This window comes from Cyprinus carpio, chromosome B8 (assembly GCF_018340385.1).
Source record: "Cyprinus carpio isolate SPL01 chromosome B8, ASM1834038v1, whole genome shotgun sequence".
In the NCBI taxonomy this organism is placed as follows: domain Eukaryota; kingdom Metazoa; phylum Chordata; class Actinopteri; order Cypriniformes; family Cyprinidae; genus Cyprinus; species Cyprinus carpio.
Genome location: NC_056604.1, coordinates 24501488 through 24526010, shown reverse-complemented (window position 1 = coordinate 24526010; position 24523 = coordinate 24501488). Strand labels below are relative to the sequence as shown.

General features: G+C 39.6%; 1 protein-coding gene across 1 annotated transcript; it reads right to left on the bottom strand.

The window, feature by feature from the left end:
- Positions 1–1622: 1622 nt before the first annotated feature.
- Positions 1623–23323, bottom strand: LOC109055562 (olfactory receptor 10A4-like). The gene is made up of 3 exons (XM_019072757.2): positions 23256–23323; positions 8852–9841; positions 1623–2161 (listed from the first exon to the last, which is right to left on the bottom strand). Exons 1-3 carry the CDS (start codon positions 23321–23323, stop codon positions 2107–2109), a joined length of 1113 nt encoding a protein of 370 aa, XP_018928302.2. The 3' UTR covers positions 1623–2106.
- Positions 23324–24523: the final 1200 nt, after the last annotated feature.

The following is a 24523-nucleotide window of genomic DNA, read 5'->3' as shown; positions in this document are numbered from 1 at the left end:
CACTGTTTTAATTCATGGTTTTATTTTGCCAATGAGAGGTTTGTAGGCTGTGATCAAAAACAGGGACCCATGGTCCAACTGTCCAAGATGAGGTGAACAATAAACTTTATAAGCCCCAGGAATATTTGTATAGACCTGGTCCAGTGTTTTGTTTTTCCTTGCTTTAATGTCCACATTTTTATAAAATTTGGGCAGGACAGTCTTTAAACCTGAATGATTAAAATCACCTGCCACAATAAAAATACTCTCTGGATGATTGTTTTGCTGCTTACAGATGGCATCATGTTTCTTTGCCATGGCTAAATTAGCATTAGCTCGGGAATGGATGTAAACAGCAATGATAAAAAATAGCTGAAAATTCCCTGGGCAAGTATAATGGTCTGCATTTAAGCATTAAAAATTAAAAATTCGGGCAACAATGTCTCTCCATAAAAGTCATGTCAGTGCACCAACTGTTATGAATGTAAGCACTCTCATCTCCTTCTCTTGTATTACTAGAGTTTACTGTGCGTCCCACACGGTAAAGGGAACAGCCTGCTATCTCGAAGGCTAGGTCGGGGATGTTTTCATGCTGCAAAGTTTCCATAAACACTGTGACACAGTTGTCCAAGTGATTGTTGGTAACCTGCAATATCACATTGTCCATTTTGTTATCAAGGGGATGCTGAGAATAGCAGGTTTATGCGGAGCTAATCGTAGCCTCGCTCGTATACCGGGTCTCTTACCCCATTTCTACCTTTTCTTACATCTCCACCAATGTCTCCTTTCGGTGTGTCTGTCTGTCTTCATACATGTAGCTGATTATATAATCTCTAACGGGATAGACCCAGAGTCTCTGGGTGCACGGCCCAAACACCAGTCCCTTAGATGCAAGATTTCTGTCTGTGTATAAGTTTTAACATTTCTATTATTAAAGCTGCTTTACCTGCTGAAGAAAGAGCTCTGGGTCTGGCTACTTCAGAAACAGGCTGGCTCCCAACAACTATTCGCAACTCAGACTTTATTGATCTGATCTCAACGTGCCTTAATGCCAGCAAAAATCATCAGTATCAGTGCTGTTGAGGAGGTCGAGGTGAATGCATCATGAATGCACCTGAAAATTAAATTCCATCGCTTTGTGCAATGGCTGATCTTAACAATGAAGGGCCCAAAGCAATCAACTCCTGTTGAAAAAAAAGGGCAGTTGGTACAGTCACAGACTAGCTGAAGATAAATTTATTTGAGGTTATTTAAGAAATCCACATACCTCCATGAATGGAGCTCGGTCCACTCTTGGATTTCTGCCACTCTTGTTCCAAAGAACACTTTATACCTACAGGACTGTATCCAGGTAAGCACAGTAATTACTTCCTCTATGGCAATGTTCAGTTCCTGTCTGATAAACTTGCCAAGCTTGGTGCTGGTCAATGCCACACACAGTTCAAGACGTGGCATTGATAGCTGCTGTTTAGGGGCTACCTTAGAGCATGCCATGATGAAGGAGATATGGATCTTTCTGTGCTGCTAAATGAGGAGATAAGGATAAGGAATCAGGGAATTCCTTCTCCCATATGTTCCACTTCTACAGCAAGCCTGTGGGAAGGTTTTGGTCATCTCAATTCCTTATTTTGGTACAAAGCTTCTGAAAAAGAACCTTGAATAAAACCGTGGACTTTCTGGGGACAGTTATCGCCCAAACACAGATGGATTACGCCGAAATGCTCCCTGACTTTTCAGCGGCTTCACATCCCCTCAGGGCTTTCCAGAAGATACTCGGCCTCATGTCGTCTGCCTCCTCTGTGATTCCTCTGAGCCTGCTCCATATGCGGCCCCTCCAATATTGGCTCAATGCCTATATCCCATCCCAAGGCCGGTTTTATAACAGGGTAACCCACCGCTGCATCAGAGCCATGGCCCTTTGGAAAACCTCTCTTCCCATTGGGACTGACCTCCAGAAGGAAGAATGTCATGACAGATGCCTCCAGTTTGGGTTGAGGAACTCTGTACAAGGGCAGACTGGCTTTCGGCTCCTGGTAAAACCTGGAGCAGCGCTTACACATCAACTGCCTCAGGATGATGGCAAGTCATCAGACAGGTCAGGGAAGTCGGATGCTCAGTCCTCCTGATTCAGCTGCTATCGGCAGCCTCTTGGCTGATACCAATGAGGAAGGACCTTCTCTTGCAGGCAAAGGGCATGATTTGGCATCCCTAGCCATTGCCATTGGATTGACTGTGATATTCTTCCTGGGCTACTTATGATCTAGAATGACTAAAGAATCTTCCAGTATTTAACTGACGACTGTCGCTTTTTAGCTTGACCTTCTCCATACTGCACCAGAGATAACTCACTCACGGAAAGCTGCTCCACAGTCGAGACTAGCTGTGCTGCTGGACGATCCATCCTGGGTTAGTCGCATGGACTGTTGTAAAGCACAAGGCCTGGTAGGAGAGATTAAGGCAATGCTTCTTCATAAGCTTGCAGACGCATTGAGAGCTAACCTGCTCTTGTCAGTGAGTGAAAATAATGTATAGTGTCCAGGAGAGTGAAGTTGGCTCTGTTGCTCCATATCGCCATAACGAATGTAGCATCCAGCTCGAAGGACCAGTTTTCATGGACTGTGGTTTAGGTAGGTATGTGAATGCTCATCTATTACGGGGCACCAATGAGAAGTCTGACAGGAGACAGGGAACTGTTTAACTCTTTATCTGAAGTCCTTAAATGTTCACAGCAACTGGTGGCACAAAATTGATCCTATTTGATTGGGTATTGTAGAGCTTTATTACCATGAGGTGTTAAATGAGGTCTTTCTGAGAAAAAATAAATAAATAATAAAATTTACATCAGTGTATGTTTGCTAAATGTAAGTTACAGACAACCACTTGCTACTGAAATGTTATACATAAATTTGGTGAGGAGAGGATTAACAGTAGTGAACATATGCACATGAATCAATGCAAATATATTAAATATTACAATATTACGAACAATAATATTGTTTGGGGGGAAGTCGTGGCCTAACGGTTAGAGTGTTGGACTTGCAGTCCAAGGGTTGTGAGTTCGAGTCTCGGGCCGGCAGGAATTGTAGGTGGGGGGAGTGAATGTACAGTGCTCTCTCCACCTTCAATACCATGACTGAGGTGCCCTTGGGCAAGACACCGAACCCCCAACTGCTCCCCGGGCACTGCAGCATAAATGGCTGCCCACTGCTCCGGGTGTGTGTTCACGGTGTGTTTGTGTTCACTGCTGTGTGTGTGCACTTTGGATGGGTTAAAAGCAGAGCATGAATTCTGAGTATGGGTCACCATACTTGGCTGTATATCACGTCACTTTCACTTTTCACTTTCACAATACGTTCAAAAAATGTTTGACTGCAAAAGCTGAATTTTAAAACACAACAGTAAAATAAATATCTATCGCTTAAAATCTTGTATAATTAAACTTACATTCGCTTTCAGTCAATCACGTTTGATGTTACATCAACACCGACGTTAGGGGTCTTACTTGGGATCCCCAGTCACCTTTGAGCATTACAAGGAATGGCCGATGACTATTGGTGAGTTGAATTTGCAAGCTAAGCCACTTCCCATACAAATAAGTATATAAGATGGCGGCATGCATCCACTTATTCAGGTTTTACCTGAATTCTACCCACATTCTCACAATAAGGGCAGTTTCCTTTAGGGCTTTTCGCACCGCTTTAGTTCCAGAACAAAATATACAGTACTAAAGTACTGGGACGATTTTGCACGAACTGTTTCCCAGTACCATTTAAAGGGTTGCATTCGCACAGAGAGTGTGTACTAGGACGTGACGTAAGCCGGTCGACAGTGATGTCATTTTTGTGAGGCTTTCAACAACGTTAACAAAGAAGAACTTCTCGGTTACGTATGGTAACCCTCGTTCCCTGAAGGAGGGAACAGAGACGTCACGTCGGAATCTACTTCGAGTGTAACTAAACGAGCCAATGCACATTGGCATGCGATCATTGCATCCAGCTGTTGCTGATCACAGCTTGAGTAAAGAGGCGAGCTGGTGTCCCGGCAGTTCAGCAGTGGTACAGCAACTGTGGCGACGGGACATGACATCTCTGTTCCTTCCTTCAGGGAACGAGGGTTACCCTACGTAACCGAGACATTCCCTTTGGGATCCCTACCAACACGCCATAGGTGCTGCCCCCTCCAGTGTCCTGTGTAGGCCTCCTGATCCTTCCTATAAGGCAGATGATAAGACCGGGCTTTACACAGAGAAGGTCAACTACAGTTGTTTCTCGCAACCCAACAGTAGGACTTGGATAACACTGGGAAAGCGTTCCCTTTCCATTTGGAGGAAAACGCTCTATTTTGCTAGGTTTTGGGTTACAGATTCTCTACCTGGCCCTCCTCCGGGGGAAGGAGTGGTGCAGTCACCATCTCCCTGCAGTCTCCTCTATCTCTGGGGCGCCCGTCCCAGGGCCTCTTGCACCTGCGCTCACCTGTGCTGGGTGTCCTGCCTGCGAATGGGCTCCATGATGCTGCTTGTGCTGCTGCTGCATGGGAGCGGAGGCAGCCGTAGAAGGGCACCCATGGTGACGAGTAGGCTGAGGGGCTACAGACGGTGTGGAAGCAGCAGTTTTCCTCTGGCACAGGATGCCTCAGTCTGCTACTGTGCTGCCGAGAACTGCTGGGCAAAGCTCTCGACAGCATCGCCGAAAGGCTGGTCCATGACATGGGAGCATTCAGGAACTGCACCTTATCATGCTCCTTCATGTCAACCAACCACAAGTTGGTAGTTCCACAATTAGTTCTGGTACGATGAAAAGGTTCATGCGGTGCGAAAGGCCCTTTTATCTCTGCTTCCTCACTGTCACTTTCAACACATGGCTTCGCTTGCCATCTCTCTGCGGGATCCGAAGAATCAGGTAAATACTCCTTCTCTGCCTCTACTTCCTTGGGCACTCTTCCTCCCCATTGCTGCCCCACAGTGGGTACATCAGACACGCATGCACAGAATTTGGGGGCCTGGCTAGCATTCCCTGACCTGTTTCATCTGGATGATTCAACTTTGGCTATTCAGGGGCATCCTTTTTATGTCTGTGATAGAAAAGGATGCCCCTGTCCTGCGTGCAGAGATTTGCAGTCCTTTTGCCAAAGGATGCAATAGAGCCTGTCCCTCCAGCCAAGATAAAATCAGGGATTTACAGCATTATTTCATTGTACCTTAGAAATACATTACAAGACTTAAATTGGTCCCTTCACAGGCTTCTGTTCAAGATGTTGATGCAGAAGTGTTGAGAAGTTTTTGTGTCCCTAAGCTGCACTCTTAAAGCAAGTGTCACACCCCTCTTAGCCTGTTAATTTTCCTGTTAGCCCCAAGCTCCACCCACCCAATCTCAAGCCAATCAGAAATGTCTCACAGACTTTATTAGCTGCACCTGTGCACACAGCTTGCCCTTTTGTTGCATTCGGCTGTACTGTGCAGAAGACTGAGCTTTGCTCCTTTCATTATGTTTTTCCTGCATGTGTGTAATTAACCATGTAAGTGTGTAATAATCGACCCGCCAGCCCAAAAAGTGGAATCCAGCGGCCTGGTCAAAGGTTTAATGCATATTCGGTCTTTTATTTAGTTTAATTTAGTCTAGCTCCGTGTCCGATCTGACTCCCAGATTTGTGGAAATACCACTACACATTAATCTACTTGAAAAATGATTTCAGAAGAGATCAGAAAAAATCAAATATAACAATTTATTATTAGTCAGGTAAAACTGTATCATGCCAATTACATAATGAAACAATTAGACTCCAATTTAGAAAGGATAATGCAAATGTGAATCACATTGTAGCCGTGTAGACAGCCACAGGGAAAATAGCCCAGTGTTCCACGCAGGAGAAAAACAAATTTAACATAGTCACACATGTAACAGCTATCCTAATTTAACACAAGACACACGCTCTAAAATGCATAGCATCAACAACAACCTTTTACCTAAGTATTTCAAAGAACACTTAACAGCAAAGTAATTGTGTGTTTTAAAGAATAAACTTAACTAGCCTATGAGCACATGTAGTAGCACAAACAACTATACAGTGTGTTCTACGGGCACAATGTGTTTAACACAATTACATTTTTGAATTATACCTGACAGCAGAAAGACACAAAGCAGTGAGAGTTCAGGTGCAGAGCTCAAGAGACTCTCACACGCTGCATGGGGGTTACTGGCTATAGAATCCCAATGCAGTGTTTTGTCACTTCCCTTCTATACCCAAATAAGAAAAACAAAGAAATCTTCAAATCAGTTGTAAAAACATAAAATACATTTTGGTTTGTTAGGTTCTGTGATCCAGGGTCACACCTGGCTGGAGATAAACAAACATTCCCACAGACCCCTAAAGGGGAACACCCCCCCCACCCCTATCAGCAGAACACAATTCTACAAAAAGTTTTCAATCTTTCTCATAACACAAGTGACTACTGTGAAATAAATTGAAACCAATTTACCAAACGCACAAATACCTTTAAAATGATACCAAACATGAAGGGGAAAACCACAGGTTCACAAGATGCATGATATGTGGCATAAACATGTTCTTAATGAACTTTTAGTGAAACCTTTTGGAGGAAAAGAGGGAGAGGCAGAGAGGGCAAGGGGGAGAAGGGGGTCGTAAATGAGCGAGGAGAGAGTTGTTGCTTGCTCTCTTTGGAGATTTCTTCTCCAGATAAGTTGTATTGTTTTATTGCATGACATCTGTTTTGTGTGAGTTCCTGAGTTTTGGCTTCACAAGGAGTTAATTTCACAAGGAAATAATTTCACTCCTTGCAAGTGCTTATTTTATATGAAATAAGTTTGGCCTAAAATGTGTTCATGTGTTTCATACTTGCTATATTTTCTGTTTAGGCATGCACTTTGGTTATTTAAATATTAATTAGTAAAGTGAAAATCTGTATTTCTGTTCCCTTATAGAAACCACACACATACACACACACAAATGCACACCTTGTGTTGCTGTGTCCCATTTGTGCTTTGTGAATTTACGTGGAACACACTGTTGTGTTCTGCAAAATTTTGTGATTCTGCATATGACTGCTAGGTGGCAGTTTAATAGTGTAAATAAAAAGGTAGAGAGAGATGAAGAGTTCTGTTATTGCTGTTAGACATGAGTTGTCCAGTGGTTTTCATGTAATAAAATCTCCATTGTATGGAGTTAGCTCTGGCCTGGGTCCTTTTCATCTCTAACACACGTTAGGGTATGAACAGTTAATTTGCGCGAGGACTAGCTCAATGAACCTAGGTAGTTCTGGCTTTGGCACTTTAACTTTGACTGAAAGGGAACGTCTTGGTTACACTATGTAACCCTCGTTCCCTAAAGGAAGGAATAGAGGAACAGCCCTCATGCCTTGAACTGCACTGACTGCTATTTCTTGTAATGCTCAGAGGTGTTTGGGGGCTCCCAAGTGAGATGCCTAACGTCAGTGTAGACGTAATGTCTCCATTCTCCATTCAGGGAACGAGGGTAACATAACTTAACCGAGACGTTCAATCACGCACATTCACACCTGAAAAAAATGGTGGAGCAAGCGGCTGGTAAAAGTGCAATGGCGAAAACTAATGTAACTAGCGGCATTTTAGGACACACATAGGGAATATAGAACAGTTGCTATGGTAAATGTTTGTACTCAATATCACTCAAATATGGATTAATGGTGCATTAACTAGTTCTTCAGCTAGTGTTAGCACCACTGTTCTGTCTTTATTAGATGCTGCACTGAAGTCTATAGATGTGGATCCACAAGATCACCCTTGCTTGATTCTGTTGACCTGTAGTGTACTTCAAATCTTAAAAGTATATTTAAAAATGTACTTGCAGATTAATTCAATTAAAGGCAATTTAAGTGTACTTAAAGAGAGCACACTTGTCTCTTAACACACTTACATTTTTTTTTTTAAAAAGTGAACATTGTAATAATGAAAAATAAGTTCAAAAAGTAATAACCTATTCAGTTGCATTATATATAAATTTATATAATGCGAAATGTATGAAAAATATAACATTTAGTTTGCACTTAAGTATGTTCTTTTCATGTACATTATATCCACGATAAAGGCACTCTATGCTACAGAGACTAGTGAAAAAGCTTCAGTCTTGTCATTGTACAAAATGTATATTAAACATATATTAAAATGTACTGCAAAAGTACAACTTTCATGAATCATGAAAGATTTCTGTATGTTCTCGATAGAAATACTTCACATTATGCATTTTGTTAGGAGAGTGATGTTTTATTGCGCAGCACTGTCTCAGAGGCCTGTACATCAGGCAGATTTTGTGGCTGAAGTCCTTTGCTTCAGGAGCTGCTCTTTGTGAGTGTTTTGGTAGGTGGTCATAGACTCCTTAAACTTCTGAACCCCAGTCTGACACTTCCTCCAGTCCTGATGCTTAGCCAAAGCCAGTGAATTTAAACTAATTTAAACAATTGGGCTACTGCTCAGCCAGTGAGCAGTTTCAACCTTGCCGAAGTACAGTAAATAAACATTGTACCAGCTTAGCACTTTGGAGATCAAGTGTCTATTGATTTTCATCAGAGACAGATGCAGGGGAAAAGAATTAAAACATAGAATAAGGCTGCTGGGAAATGGACTAACATGGAGATCTACATTATTTAAAGTATGTTTGGAAGCAACCAGCAAGCAAAATGACTAAATAGTGGAAGTTAGCTGCAGAGCAAAATGTATAATCTGTGAAATTATTACTGAAAACCATGCATTTTAAAAATACCACAAAAGGAAGCATCACAGAAAGCCTCCAAGTTAACATTATAAATAATCTTAGCACTTCACACAGTCATGTTCTACATTAATAATGTATATTCAGAGGATGAACAGACAGTCTCTGGATTAACAAAGAATGAATCCGGCTTTGAATCTCTTTAGTTTTCAGTGAGTAGAGGATGGGATTCACGCAGGGTGGAAGGAGGGTTGACAAAGACAAGCATACTGTTCTTACAATTGGGTTTATAACAATTCCAAAAAGTCCAAGATTGAAGATAATAAAAATTGGAATGAAGAAAATGGCCACTAATATGAGGTGCTCAGTGCACGTGGCCAGCGCCTTATAACGGCTCTGATTATTTTTCATTCTGTATACAGCAATCAGTATACCCATGTAGGTCAAGAAAATAAAAATCAAAGGTACAGAACTGAAGAGTATAGTTGAAGTAGTGGCAAAATTCCACTGAGTTGTAATATCGCTACAGGAGAGTCTTAAAACCGGAGCAAAATCACAAAAATAGCTGTTGACCTTAAGAGAGCCACAAAATGACAGGGTTGAGATGGATGAAGGACCGTACAGTGATCTAACAGAATTAAAGAACCAAACTGTACAGATTATATAGGCCATTCTGATGTTTGTGTTTATAGACTTCTGTTTCAAAGGAAAACAGATTGCAATGAACCTGTCATAAGAGAGAATACATAAGGAAAGTGATTCAAGTGATACAAAATTATAGTAAGTGAACATTTGCGCAAGGCACAGTTTAAATGGCACAAAATTGTCTAGAACAATGTAAGTCTTTATCATGCCAGGCACAAGAGAGGTGCTGAGAACAAGATCAACCAAAGCCAGACTACCAACGGCCATGAACTTTGGGACATGCAGTCGATGGTCATAGAAAATTATGGCGATCAGAAAGACATTGCACATGATTGTGATCACATAAATCACAGTGAGGAACATGACATAGACATTACTGTAAGGCATTGAACTTAGCGCAACAATGTAAAACCCTGCAGGCTGAATGATGGGATCGCTGGTGTTCTGCATGCCTGTATTTTTTTTACGACCCAGCTTCCTTGCAGCGTGCTTCGCTTTCAGTAAAGAAACCAGATACCTGTGAGAAACAGCCACAAACAGTCTTTGATTTAACATCAGTGTTGCTTGAGTACATATGTCATTATGACATTCAGCCTAAAATATAGCAATATACAAATATACACTTAATAAGCTACAATGATTATCTTAACTGCATACATGCAATGATGCTGTGGTTTGCAGATAATGCAGACACGCAGTTGTCTTCCCTGCAGTTAAGTTCCGGATCACTGTGTATCCTAAATTTTAACTCAAGAATCTTTTTGGGGGCAATATATTGACCCGTTTTCCCCCCAGAGGTATCATTAAACAGGAAAGAACCACCGGTATCTAAATAGTCTAGAGAGAAAAGACATTCATTAGTGCTGTTTACTTCATTAATGTGAGTTTAATGATGGTATAACTAATTGCCTTAAGTTTGTTTGTTTTTGTGTTCAATTTTGTAACAATAATACAAATTCCCAGAAGGATAATGCAAAGGCGGCATTATGAAAAAAAATAAAAAACAGGTAAAATCATATAACAAACTTTTGCATTTAAAGATAAAGGCTATAAAATCTTCTGAAGCAATCAGTTGATTTACTGTATTTTATTATGTAAAATAAATAATGAAATAATACAAATAAATAAAATATCCACTGCTCCATGTTTCAGGGTCTCTTTGCATCTGCTCTAAAGTCTATGGTCTTGTGTCATGCTCCATGGCCCATGTCCTCCATTTCTTTATGGTCCAGGCCTGCCACTGTCCCTTGGAGTAGATCCAGTGCCACACGGTCCAGGGCTGTGTTCCACTTTGCATTAAGATAAACACTTGTGAACTTCCCTAAGGACTTCCCCATGGGGAAATCCCGCTGCTATTTTGAAGTGCGTTCCACTTCGTGAAGTGGACTAGTCGATCCCTCCATTTTGACCGAGTGAGCATCTACTTCATATGTACACTTCAGGCCGCTCCATTTACTAACTATTCTAACACGCCCCAACATATCTACATCATGATGTGCGAAGATTTGCATAACGGCACCCAAATGTTCACGCAAAGAAAGAAGGCTTAACTTTTATTCTTGCTGTTGTCACTGCTGCCATGTCGTGGAGACGCTGTGTTTTGTTGTGAAAGCAAAGCTACTTTGTTTGGTCTTCCAAAAGAGGACACAACTAGAAATCAGTGGTTAAGTTGTATTTACAACTGTCCCAGAACTGCTCAACCCAAATAATTAGATGTGTGCAGTGCATTTTACGGAAGACAAGGACTGTTTCCTGAACCAGAAGCCTACAATGCCTTCTGTGCACAAAAACTGTTTCTATAGTAGGGCAATTCCAACTTTGCAAGGACAGTCTGGCGCTTCTGACTCACAGTCTGTAAGTACGATTACATATTTAAAGAATTTGACATTGACTATTCAAACGCAGTTTTGAGCAGTGTACAGTATATTTGTCATTTCTCCGATCACAAATGCAGACATAGTTTTATGTTTACGCAGCGCGATACGCAACGCAACTTGTAAAAAGACAGTATAAGTCATTATAATCAGTAATTATGTCCCCTTTGGATGCAACAAATGCCTCGTTTGTAATGGGTTTTATTGGTCTTGTCTCATCGTGCCGGGAGACGGCATCACAGTATGTTAAGGGGCGTAACCTTTCCGTCACACGCTTGAGGTATTCAGCCAATCACAACGTACTGTATAGCTAGCCAATCAGAGCAAACCTTGCTTTTCAGAACATCAAACTTAGTAAAAATCGATGCGTTTCAGAAAGCTGGGGCATAGGAGATCATGTGACTCTTCGACGGCGGTGCACGCACGGTCCTTCGCTCTGCTCACTTTGTCAAATATTCTACAATCCTGATAGTAAATTTCGAACCACTTTCTATTTACTCCATCATAAGTACTTCATCGGTCAAGGACAATCGGAAAAGAGTGATTGAGCAATCGCCAATAAAAAAAAAATTCAAAGATCATCATTACAACCATCATTAAAGTGACGTGACGTGACATACAGCCAAGTATGGAGACCCATACTCAGAATTTGTGCTCTGCATTTAACCCATCCAAAGTGCACACACACAGCAGTGAACACACACACACCATGAACACACACCCGGAGCAGTGGGCAGCCAATTATGCTGCAGTGCCCGGGGAGCAGTTGGGGGTTCTACAGCGCCAAAGAAGAGCTCAACAGCGCCATTGCTAACAGTATCAAGCTGGCACTTAAAGAGCAGCAAAGTACTTTGGATTCAGTTGTGGCCTCGACAGTAAGAGATACGATAGACTCTGTATTGACCCCGGTATTGCGTAACCTACATATGGATATACTAGCGACCAACAATTCTGTAAAAGAGCTAAAACAGAAGTTGAAAAGCTAGCCATTGCGGCGAAACAGACACGTGACTGGGTTGATTCCGTTCAAGCAGCTGCACGTGAGGATAGGAGAACAGTCACGAACCTGAGAAAACAGCTAGAACAACTTACCGATAAAGTGACAAACATAGAAAATAGGAGCAGGAGAAATAACGTGCGACTGGTGGGGTTACCAGAGGGGGTGAGGGCTCCCATCCAGCCGGCTTTCTCAGAGATAATCTTTCTAAGTGGTTTCCTGCACTGAAAAGATGCAATATTGAGATTGAGCGGGCTCATCGCGTCTATGACAGAAGAAAAAGTAACTCAGAGCAGCCACATACTTTTATCTTTTGTGTGCTGAGATGGCAAGACAGATTGGCGATCCTGAAGGGTGCACGGCAGGCATACCCGGTGAAATATACGCAGGATAATGTCACGCTGCTGTTTTTTCCCGACTTCAGTCCAGCCACGTCTGCCAGGAGAAGGAACCTCAGTCCAGTCCTTAGGGGGATGACAGCACCGGGTCTGAGGCCGTTTCTCATCTATCATCTATATAATTAAACTTAGGCACAATGGTGAGCAAATGATGTTTGACTCTTCTCAGAAAGCAGAGGAATTTATCAGCTCACTGCCACAGAAGAAGTCATCTTAACTGCCCAGGAGAGGAGAATAACAAGGTGGAAACATGGACACTTAAGTTGCTGCTGTGATCTTCTATCCTGCAATCTTGTCTAGTGACTGATAAACTTTGAAATCTTTTTTTGGAGCTAATGGAAAGAAGGTTTAATTACTAGTTCTTGACACTGGGCTTTTTGGGGGACATGTTTTGCGCTGGTGTGAATCGGTCATGTATCCAAATATTTTTCTGTGTTTTTTTTTTTTGTTTGTTTTTTTCTTAGGCAGACCTATATTCTCGATAATGTGCAGTTTGTTTTGGTTCTTGTTCAAAGTTGTTTGTCGTTCCTTTTTCTGTGCTACTTTTATTTTATACAACAGACATTGATATCTTTATTTCAATTGAATTTTAAAAGGATGGCACACTCAGGTGGTTTGGCATATAGAGTTACTTTAAGAAGATCTCATTTTGTGCTGGATTGGATTGCGTCATCTTCTGGTCGACCACCTGTTTCCTTGGTGTGTGGTGGAATTGTTGATAGCATTACAATGCCTTTTCTGTCAAATCTGTTTGGAATCGGGAATTATCTGACCTTAATTTATTTGTCGACTTAGGAGAAAGCGTGGTCTAACCTCAGATTAACCTCTAAAAATGTTGGCTCAAGTTATTCATGGAGCATATATATTAACACATAGTGTGTGGATGATGTCTGTTGTGGTTGTTTTGGTGTTTTGTGATGTTTGTTGTATGTATAAAAATAAATAAAAAAATTAACACATTATTTTCCATATAATGTACATTATTGTTTCTCCTTTATGCCCCGCCTTCTGAAACACGTCGATTTTTACAAAGCTCATCGGTCTGAAAAGGAAAGGTGTGCTCTGATTGGCCAGCTATTCAGTGCGTTGTGATTGGCCGAATGCCTCAAGCGTGTGACGGAAATGTTACGCCTCTTAACATACTATGCCATCTCCCAGGCAAGCAGCATAAGACTCAGTCCAGCTGCTCTGCTCGTGAACATCCCATCATTGGTTCTTTTTTAGCAGTTCAGTCAATGTACTGTTAGGAGTAACTGAATAAGTCGAGATATTGGTTTATTTTGTATCAGAGGGAGGGTAAGGCACGTTTATAAACTGATTAACTTAAGTAATTTGTGGATTAGTGCATACTGGAGATGTGAACCATTTGCAACGATTCAGTTTGATTTGCTGAACTGATTCGACCAGTTCACTAGATTTGTTCACGATCCGGACATCACTAGACGAGACAAAAACAATAAAACCCATTACAAACGTGGCATTTGTTGCATCCAAAGGGGACATAATTACTGATTATAATGCCTTATACTGTCTTTTCACAAGCTGCGTTGCGTATTGCGCTGCGTAAACAAAACCATGTCTGCATTTGTGATCTGAGAAACAACAAGCCTGCTCTATTGCTCAAAACTCGCGTTTAAATCATCATTGGCAAATTATTTAAATATAAAAAACATACTTACAGGCTGTGAGTCAGAAGCACCAGACTGTCGTTGCAAAGTTTGAACTTCCCCACTTTATAGAAACAGCCTTTGTGCACAGAAGGCATTGTAGGCTACTGGTTCAGGAAACAGTCCTCATCCTCCATAAAATGCACTGCACAAATCTGAATATTTGGGTTGAACTGTTCTGGAACAGTGTTGTAAATACAACTTAACCACTGATTTCTAGTCGTGTCCTCTTTTGGAAGGCCAAACAAAGTAGTTTCGCTTTCACAACGAAACACACAGCAACTCCACAACATGGCAGCGGCGGCAACAGAGAGAATAAAAGTTACGCCTTCTTTCTTTGCGTGAACATTTGGGCGGTGTTATGCAAATCTTCCCACACAGTGACGTAGAGATGTGGGGGTGTGGTTGACTCAACTCTTATAAAGAATGTCTCTTTAGATTTGAGACTTTAGTGTTTGCTACTTGTATTATTTGTGTCCCCTTCAAAAATTGCTCTTGAGAAATTTTGTTTATTGTCCCCCAACTGTTAAATGAAATGTACACCCATGCGGCTTTAGGCATGCTTTCAAATCACTCTCGCGGTACTTTGATGGTTCTCTGACTCTGAATGGTTCTATGTTTCATGTGTCACGTTTTGTTTGTTTCACTGTGCTCATTGCTTTCATGTTTGTCTTTAGGTCATGAGTCTTGATGTACTGTGTAAATAGCCACTTTGTTCCCATTGTTTCTTGTCTAGCTTTGTTTGCGTAACTGCTGTTGGTAGGTTTTTTTTTTTTTCATATTCATGTTCAAGTAATTTCAAGTCATTTTTGTTTGTTCATGGATTCAGTTCAACTTGTCATCAGTGGACCCATTACACACTCCCAGCTCCCACAGCATGATACACATCACTGTGCTTTAGGAGATTGCCATGCATATATTAAACTATACATATTCAACATTCTATAAAATATAAGACAATCCATGCATCAGGAGACATGAAAGTGGTAGAGAAAGATGAGAAAAATAAGACTGCACTTCAATTAAATATAAACTTTGTTCCTGTGGCTCAGTGGTAAAGCATTGCATTAGAAGCGCAAAAGGTTTTGGGTTCGATTCCCAGGGAACACACATACTAGTAAAAAAAATTTATGGCCTAAATGCACTGTAAGTCGCTTTGGATGAAAGCATCTGCCAAATGCGTAAATGTAAATAAACTCAAATTCAACAACTTGATGGAGATGATAAATGGACGTTGATTCTTAAACTTCTTTTTCTTTCTTTCTTTCTTTCTTTCTTGCTTTCTTTCTTTCTTTCTTTCTTTCTTTCAATGACTACTGTAGTTTCTAAATAGTTTACATTCATTTGAATTTCATTAGAAAATCATAATGCTACATGAACAAAGTGCTTTTACAGAAAAACACCACCACAGGCATCTGTCTCAATTTGAAGAATTAAATAAAAGCAGAGTCCTTTATGTTTTTCCCCATGTTCTTAATAACTCTCTTTTTAAATGATTAAGGAAACTTATAATTATCTTTGATAACACATAACCAGAACTTCAACCATTTTAATCAAAGCTTACACTGTATTTTAAGCTCTCCAGAGGCTATTGGATTGACCGAATATCTTCATTCAAGGTGTTTTGAGTGGACACAGCTTCTACAGATGAGCTAATATTTCCAGTCTGCCACTGTTCAAACAAACAGTTAACAAAATGAACGTTGCTTGGACTTAGAAATGTAAAGTTTAGAACAAAACACAGCCATCTTCTTTTAAATGGACACACACCTTATACATACTGTATAAAGAAATTGCAATCCAAAGGGACAAACACACTCAAAAACAACCTAATGACTCCCCAAACAACCTCATTCTCTCTAAATAAAGACAGCAATGACAAACTAACTAATTTGTCTTCTCATATTAAGCAATGCTTAGACAAAAACAATCGTGTCTACTGTGTGAGAATGATTTCTGCTCTAATTAGCCCCAGGCAGGACCCATCTCATGAGGGTCAGGTTTAATGACCTTATATGCAACGCAAACAACAACATTCATCCTCAGAGCGATTTAACTGATCTCCCCAAACTCAAAAAGATATCATAATACTCTCAACACTTAAATGAAAATAAAGAAAACAAGAGAAAGAGACCTTTAACAAGAAGATTATAGGATCTGGAATTTAAAAGGCCAACTTTGGATTTATTATTTATTTGTTCATTAACAATGATAATTTTTCATCAGCTCAAGATTATATTTTTAATATTGAGAGTTGGCTGCAGTGATGTATGGTGAGATTAAAATCAGATGTGAATATTAATGAGATGTTGCATCAAGTGGATTATCTGAAAGAAAGAAAGAAAGAAAGAAAGAAAGAAAGAAAGAAAGAAATGTATTGTTTAATGTGTAAACAAATCAAATGCATGCAAAAAAGCTGTGGTGTTTGTGTAAGGCTCAATGCAGATGTATTTGGAATTAAATTCTACACAGTACTGCTTACTATTTTTGAAAATTAGCATGTGAAACAGTGTGCATTATATAATTTTACACTGATATCAAACAGCCTATAGTTTCTATTAGCCACTAGTGCCTAGTGAAAGAACTGTCCACTAGCCAGTTAGTTACTGTTTCCAGATCAATTGACTGTTTGCACATTTACAAATATCTCAATTCCTGAAGCCCATGTTATTCCAAATCCATATGGCTTTCTTTCTTCAATTGCACACAAGCCAACATTTCTAAAAACCAAAACAGACAGTTGTCATGAATTATATGAATTACATTACATGAATTATATTTATGAAGTATAAGGAATATAATATAATTTTATGTGATGACGTTAAAGGAAAGCACACAAGTAATTTCAACATGGCGAAATATACTGAGGGGGGTGATCCTCACCATACATAATTAAAACACCTTTACTGTATATATAAAACTGTACAGTCTTCATCATATGTATACACCATTCAGATGACTCTTCACAAATCAAAATGTGTAAACATTTTAAATTGGCATCAAACTACTGAATGCACCTGAATGTTCATGACTATAAGACATTTTTTGTTTTTTCCACATTTCTTTTTGTAGAGGAAGGACCATTGGCAATAACAGTTGCTAAAAGGCAACCAAGTGCAAGTGATTCTATCCACATCCTATCAGTATAAATAATGCAGCCTCATTCCCTCAACAAGCACCTTAGACCACTGTCTACTCTGTAGATATGGACAAATTGTGGAAAACAAGCTCAAAGTCATTATGTATCAGCTGGAAACAGATAAACATGAAAATAAGGCATGACAAATGAGGACAGCTATTAGCTTGGAAATGAGCTTCATTTATTACAGGGGATCTGGGAGAAGAGACCAACAGAATACATTTTGTTTCATTTGGCCTTGACCCCTTTTGCCTTGATGATTCAGTATCCTGACTGCTTACTCACTACTGATCCGAGGTCGTATGCGTATTTTTTATTTTCAACAGAAACTCCGATTTTCTATCACTTTTATGGATGAGAGCATCAAAATGAAAATCAGGGACCACCATACATCACACAACATGTGCCACTTCAAGCTAAATATGATGGCTGTGCTTTCTTGGATACAATACTAGCTGTGCATGTCTTGTAGCAATCACATAAACCATCTTTGATGGATAACAACATTGTTTGAATGAATGTGGCATGTGGAAAGAAGGTAGAGAAAATAATATTATTAGAATAATTCATTATATACAATCATCAATGGATAAAATCAAGCCTGTTCTACATTTTCTGTTAACATAGAAAATTCTGTTTTACTCAAAAATGTCACATTGCTTCGATGTTCAATTCAGTTATTCAATTGTTGAGGGTATTATATAGTCCAGTCCTTTTGTATGGAGTGATAGGATGTAAGTTTGAGACCCGTCTTGTAGTTACACAAAAGTATCTGCTAAATAAATAAATGTAAGCCGTATGATATGCTGTGATGGTGGAGTCACTTAGCTTTACATTAAACTTTCAGTTAGCTGATGCGATTCCACAGAGACTCTGTCACGCTATCATCTTCTCCTGTATGTCATTCTCTTTGACAGAAAGGATTTTTTTTTAAGACTGTAGGACTTCTCACAGCTGTCATGCCACAGAAAACTGAATGATCACCTGCAAATCCTCTCCATGAGAAGAAACAGCAGTCAAAACAGCAAGGGGTTAGGAAATTACCCTTTAAGCTACATATGATCTTTTAGTAAGCAAAATATAATTTTTTAAAGGTGATACATTTTCAAATATCAAACAATTTTTTTTTTTTCAAGCATATAGGATTATCTGTCTAGGCATCAGGAATAAAACATGCAACTGTTAATATTGCATCCGGTACAGCTTTAGACTTAAGAGCATTTGAAATACACACACACACACACACACACACACACACACACACACACACACACACACACACACACACACACACACACACACACACACACACACACACACACACACACACACACACACACACACACATATATTTGCTCATTTATTCAGTAAATGTTTGACTTCAAACATTCTTCTGTGACATTATCCATTAAATCATTATCTGTGTCAGTTAAATGTAGCTATACCTGTATAGCTTAACTTTTCTACATTTCATTAAAGAAGTACATCAAATCTTTCAAATCATGTTTCTGTCTTACCTATGGAAGCCTGTTTCCACCACTGTATAAAAAAATAAAAGATGATAAATGAAACGTTTTATCTCACAATTCGGACTTTGTTTCTTGCAATTCTGACTTGTTATTATACAGTATACACAGAATTGCAAGATAACTCAGAATTCTGACTTTTTTCCCCTCACACTTCTGAGTTTACATCTCAGTTCTGAGTTTATTTGAACAACAACAAAAAAAACCTCACAATTGCAAAATAATATCTCAAAATTCACTTTGCTTCTCAGAATTGTGAGTTACATCATGCAATTCTGAGTATATATATATATATATATATATATATATATATATATATATATATATATATATATCACACTATAATTACCTTTTTTACTTAGAATTGTCAGAACAAATGCCACAGTTTATCTATGGACATCCCAGACAGGAGCAAAGTGAAATGTTACTTCACCATCTGAAACTCTACCATCATTTTCCTGGTCTTTGATCTGATGTGTCTACTGGGCTGCAGAAGTCAAACAAAATAGCTCTACTGGTGCTCTCAGTCAGTCTCTTCCAAATGAGAGCACAGTAGATGACAGCTTCCCTCCACCTGTGACCCTTAAAAAATATTCTGTTTTCTGCAATACCTTTAATTTAATTAAAAGCATTTCTTGTGTAACTTATCTTATGCAACAACATGATTGTATTACTTTATATGATTTTACCCTGAAATCCTAATCACACATTTTAGCTTTAAATAATTATGACGGAGAACATCACATTTTTTTTTTTCTTTTTTTTTAACAATGTGCTATTTTTGTTTTTCCCACCAAGACTATTTTAGGTCACATGCTAATGGGCACCTCAAATTGTAATATATTTCTGGTGTTCTTGCATGTCTGATAAATTATCTTGATGTTTTGTTTACAGAACAATGATCATAATCATAATCAATCACGATGTCTATTCTTAGTGGAACTGCACTAATACATTTCCTCATAGATAGCGACAACAATTATATTACGGGATTTATTTATGTATGTAGTAATGTTTATAGTAAAATGCTTGCAGTCATGCATGAATAACAATTCTGATTAAACAATAATATTCTACAGAAAGGCCAAGAAAAAGAGAGAACTCCAAAAGTGAAGATGAGCTCAGATTTATGAGCAATATTAAATAGATAAGTGATCCTAATTCACAGTTCCAGTTTGTAAGTATTCCAAATGTTTTATATGAATTGTATAGTTATACATTAACATACTGAGAGGATTTTTGTCTACTATTTTCCTGATGTGGTACAGATTCAGCATATAGCAACATTTTCCCCATTTGAATTTTTTTTTAATATTTTACAAAAACATATATTGTGTATATATTATGTACAAAAATGTCAATTGAAAAATATATTTCCTTGTTTAAAACAATGCACACCATAAAATTATTTGTATTATATATGTGTGTAAATATATATATGGTTATAAAATTAAAATATAGTTTATACATGTAATTGTTATAAAGCAGTTCTGTTAATATATACATGGTGATGATGATACTGATAAAAGTCATAATGAGGAAGTAAAAAAGATGTTTGTAAGGTGTTTAGTGTTTGTGATTTTCCCTTTATCTCTCTCACACTCCCTCTGGGTTTGTATTCTGTTTCCTATCTCGTCTCAACTCAGACTGTATATGCATTTATTATTTATCTATCTGATTTATTTCAAAGAGATCCTAAAAAACAGATCAGAGCTGTGTGGCACCTGATGCTTTATTTATGGACTGATGCATCTTTCAGACGACCCACTGGCACACGGGATGCTCTTACACAGCTCCCTGTATTTCCTCAATGCTGTAGAAATCTTGCACTGTGACTTACATCAGCCTCAGCAACATCCACGCTCTCAGAAAAGGGTTTACATGAACACAACGGGCAACCCCAAATTCAAAAGGCATTTTATAACAGAGGGTAAATATAAAAGTCTTCTCCCTTTTACAAGGGACAGTTGTTAATCATAATTTTCTGTGAGCTTTACAACCCATTAGCCATTTCAGAACCATGTTGAGAGTCACAGTTGCTTGGAAACAATTTACACAAGTCACGCATGAAGACAGAAGCTTAGTACTAACCACTGTTTACACTTTCCTCTTTATGCAGTACAGTATTTTTTACTCTAACCACAGAAAGACACTGCTTGCATAGTGAAGGTATGTCACATATAGACATATACAGTGAACTAATGAACATGTAAATTACACTACGGCTGTGGAGAGTCTCCGTAAACCACATACGCAAGCGTGTGTGTGTGCGTGTGTGTATGTGCCCGCACCTGTTAACATGGTTTATGAGGACACAAATTTGTGTAATGATATGTGTATGACAAAGGAATTACAAGGTGAAGGTGGTTTACAAGGACACTTCCTGTGTTGTCCCCATACTTCTAAAGGCTTTACAAACTGCTGTGTTTTCTTCGATAATGACTACTGATGACTTGAATTAAAACAAAATAACTGATTTACTGGAGTTTCAGATTTACAGGGATGGTGAATTCATTTTAGCAGCGCACACACATACTCAGTTCACTTCTTTTCATGCTCTCAATCCAGGAAAGCATTATGGGCAATGATTTCTTAAAAGGGAACAGCCTAATAAATTACTATATAAGCTGTTTCAGTTCTTCTAAACAATGAATTAAACACTATACTAAGCTTTTATGATTAATATTAATCTAATTTAAGTCACAACTAAAACATACAAAATGGTTTAATTATTTTTTATTTTATCTTTTTTTTTTTTTTACTTAAAATACAGAAATATTTCTGCATGAGGGATAGGCTTAGGGCTAGGGTTGGTGTAGGGTGGTAGAAAGTTTGTACAATATAAAAACCATTACGCCTATGGAGAGTCCCCATAAACCACACATACCACTATGTGTGTGTGTCATGGATACACCAGACTCTCTCGTCACATTCACTGCGCATTTATGGCCTTGCATTGACTACTGACCACTCAAAAATATCATTGTGAAATACCATTATCCAATTCCCCTTATCATAGCCGCCTTGGAACTTCTGCATGGAGCCATCTTCAGAAAGCTGGACCTGCGAAGCACATATAACCTCACTGGTGGTTAAGTGGAAGTCTGCTTTTGTAATTCCCCATGGGACACTACAAATACTGGGTCATGCTGTATGGGCTGGTCAATGTCCCTTCTGTTTTACAAGGCTTTATAAATGAAGTGTTTTGGGAGTACCTCTACTGCTTTGTGCTGTTCTACATTGATGACATCCTCATGTACTCCTGGAACCTGACTAAACATTGCCAACTCATTTGACAGGTCCAAGACAAGCTGAGAGAATACTAATTGTGCCTCAAGGTGGAAAAAGCAATATTCCACCAATGCTCCACACAGTTCCTTGTCTATAGTATGATCTTTAGTATGCTGATGGCATCAGGATGGACTAGGGGAAAGCTGAAGCTGTCTGCACCTAGCCTAAACCCTTCACAATAAAAAAAATGTAAAGTTTCTTGGTTTGTCCAATTTCTACTGCCGGCTCTATTATCTCTCTTCTGAAAGGTAGGCCAAAGTCTCTGTTCTAGACTCCCGGAGGCATCCAAGCATTTCAGGTCCTCAAAGAAGCCTTTACTACCACTCCTCTGCTAGTGCACTCTGATCCCGGGAAGCCCTTTATTGTGGAGGTGAATGCCTCATCCTTTAGAGTACCTTCTTCTACAAGAAGCTGTCTCCAGCATAGTAAAACTACGATATCTGCAATTGTAAATTCCTAGCCATCAAACTCAACTTGGAACAATTGAGACACTGGTTGGCCATCCTTTCAGCACCTCAACCTTAAGTACCTCCATGATGCCAAACATCTAAATCTTCTACAAGCCAGATGGGCTCTATTCTGTAGGTTTGAGCTCACAATTTTCTGTTGTCCATGGCAAAGAACATCAAGGCTAATGTCTCAGTTTCCCTGAGGATACACCGGATAATCCAGACCCCATTCTGCCTCCCAGTGTCACTGTCAGCCTGATCCAATGGTCCCTGGATGATAGGATATCCAGCCCCCTTCAAGATCATTTCCAGCTGGTGATTCCTGAGAACCTTCTGCCACAGCCACCAGAACTTCTGAAACCTATTCCTTGCTTGGGGTAAATATGCTCAAAACTCTCTTCCAATGTGTCCTTGTTTTCCAGCCTCCACTATTCCCCTGGTCAGGAGTGCCCTCAGATGTCTCAGCAGTGGCTTATTGGTTTCAGAAGAGTGCAAGGGTGTGGGACTCACCACACCACCTTTTCCAGTGGGCAGTGCCCGGACTTTTTGTCAGCCATGCTGATGCTCAGTGGACAAACACTCCTACTTACCAGTCCGGGAAGAAGTTATGGCTCTCAACAAAGACATCAGGCTTCTCCTGTTCTGGTGCCAAGTACATTGTTTTCTTTCCCATTAAAGAACAAGTCGACCTGGTCACCTGTAAGTTGAAACTCCCACCACACCAAAGAAATCATTCCATGATCCATGTTTCATTGTTCAAGCCTTGCCACTCTACTGGCTCCTCCATTCCCACAGAACCTAGACCGGTGAACAAGCCCCCCCCCTGCCCCGCCATTGTTCCTTGAAGATAGTCCAGTCTAAGATATCAAAAAGGACCTGGACTGCGGACGCCGTTGGGAAACAGTTAGGACCATCATGGGATGGGGAGGCGGGTACTGTTCTGGATACACCAGGCTCTCCTGTCAAATTTACCTGATTACTGATCACCTTCATCATTAGCACTCCAATCAAGAATCTCATTAAAGCACACACCACAAATCACTCATCATCTGACCTCCTTACCTGCTATCTTAACCTTGGTTTGGCTCGGAAGTCTCCAGTGATCTCCTACATTGATTCCTGTGATCTCTTTCTGTCCCTTTGTGTGTGTATTGGAGATTTACCTGCATACTTACTGGTCTTGTGCTATTTCAACCGACTGTCTGAGGCCAGCATGAAATTCAGGAACAGTTGACGGGCCATTGCAGCATGTTATAATGAAAGATTATTATTTGCATGTGTTTTTAAGCCTTTAATCATTCAAGAGATTTAACTTCATTCAAGCACAAGACACGCGCTGTGTTCATAACACCAAATTGATTTCTCTCCTGCACGCTGTGCTCACAGCAAGCATGCAGAGAGCCATGTCTCACAACACTTGAATGCCGCATTGAGTTTTGCCTCTTCTTGTGCTTGAACAACAAATACATACATAATTATGTTGCAATACCTGTCTTGGCGAGTATCATCAAAAAGCTGTTGGTTATGTCTAAAGTGAACATAAACGGTTGAGAAAGAAATTGGATTTGTATAAATATATTGGATGGACAGTGTCTAAAAGTGACTGCGCCTAATATACTAGCTGCTGTCAGTGTCCTTAAAGGGTTAGTTCACTTAAAAATTAAAATTTTAGGCATCATAGGTGTATGTGACTTTCTTCTTTCAGACGAATCCAATCGGAGTTATATTAAAAATTGTCTTTGATCTTCCAAGCTGTTTAATGGCAGTCAGCCGGTGTTACATATCATCAGTCCGAAAGAAGTTAAATATAGCGCATCCACCCATAATAAAAAAGTGCCTCACATGGCTCCGGGGGTGA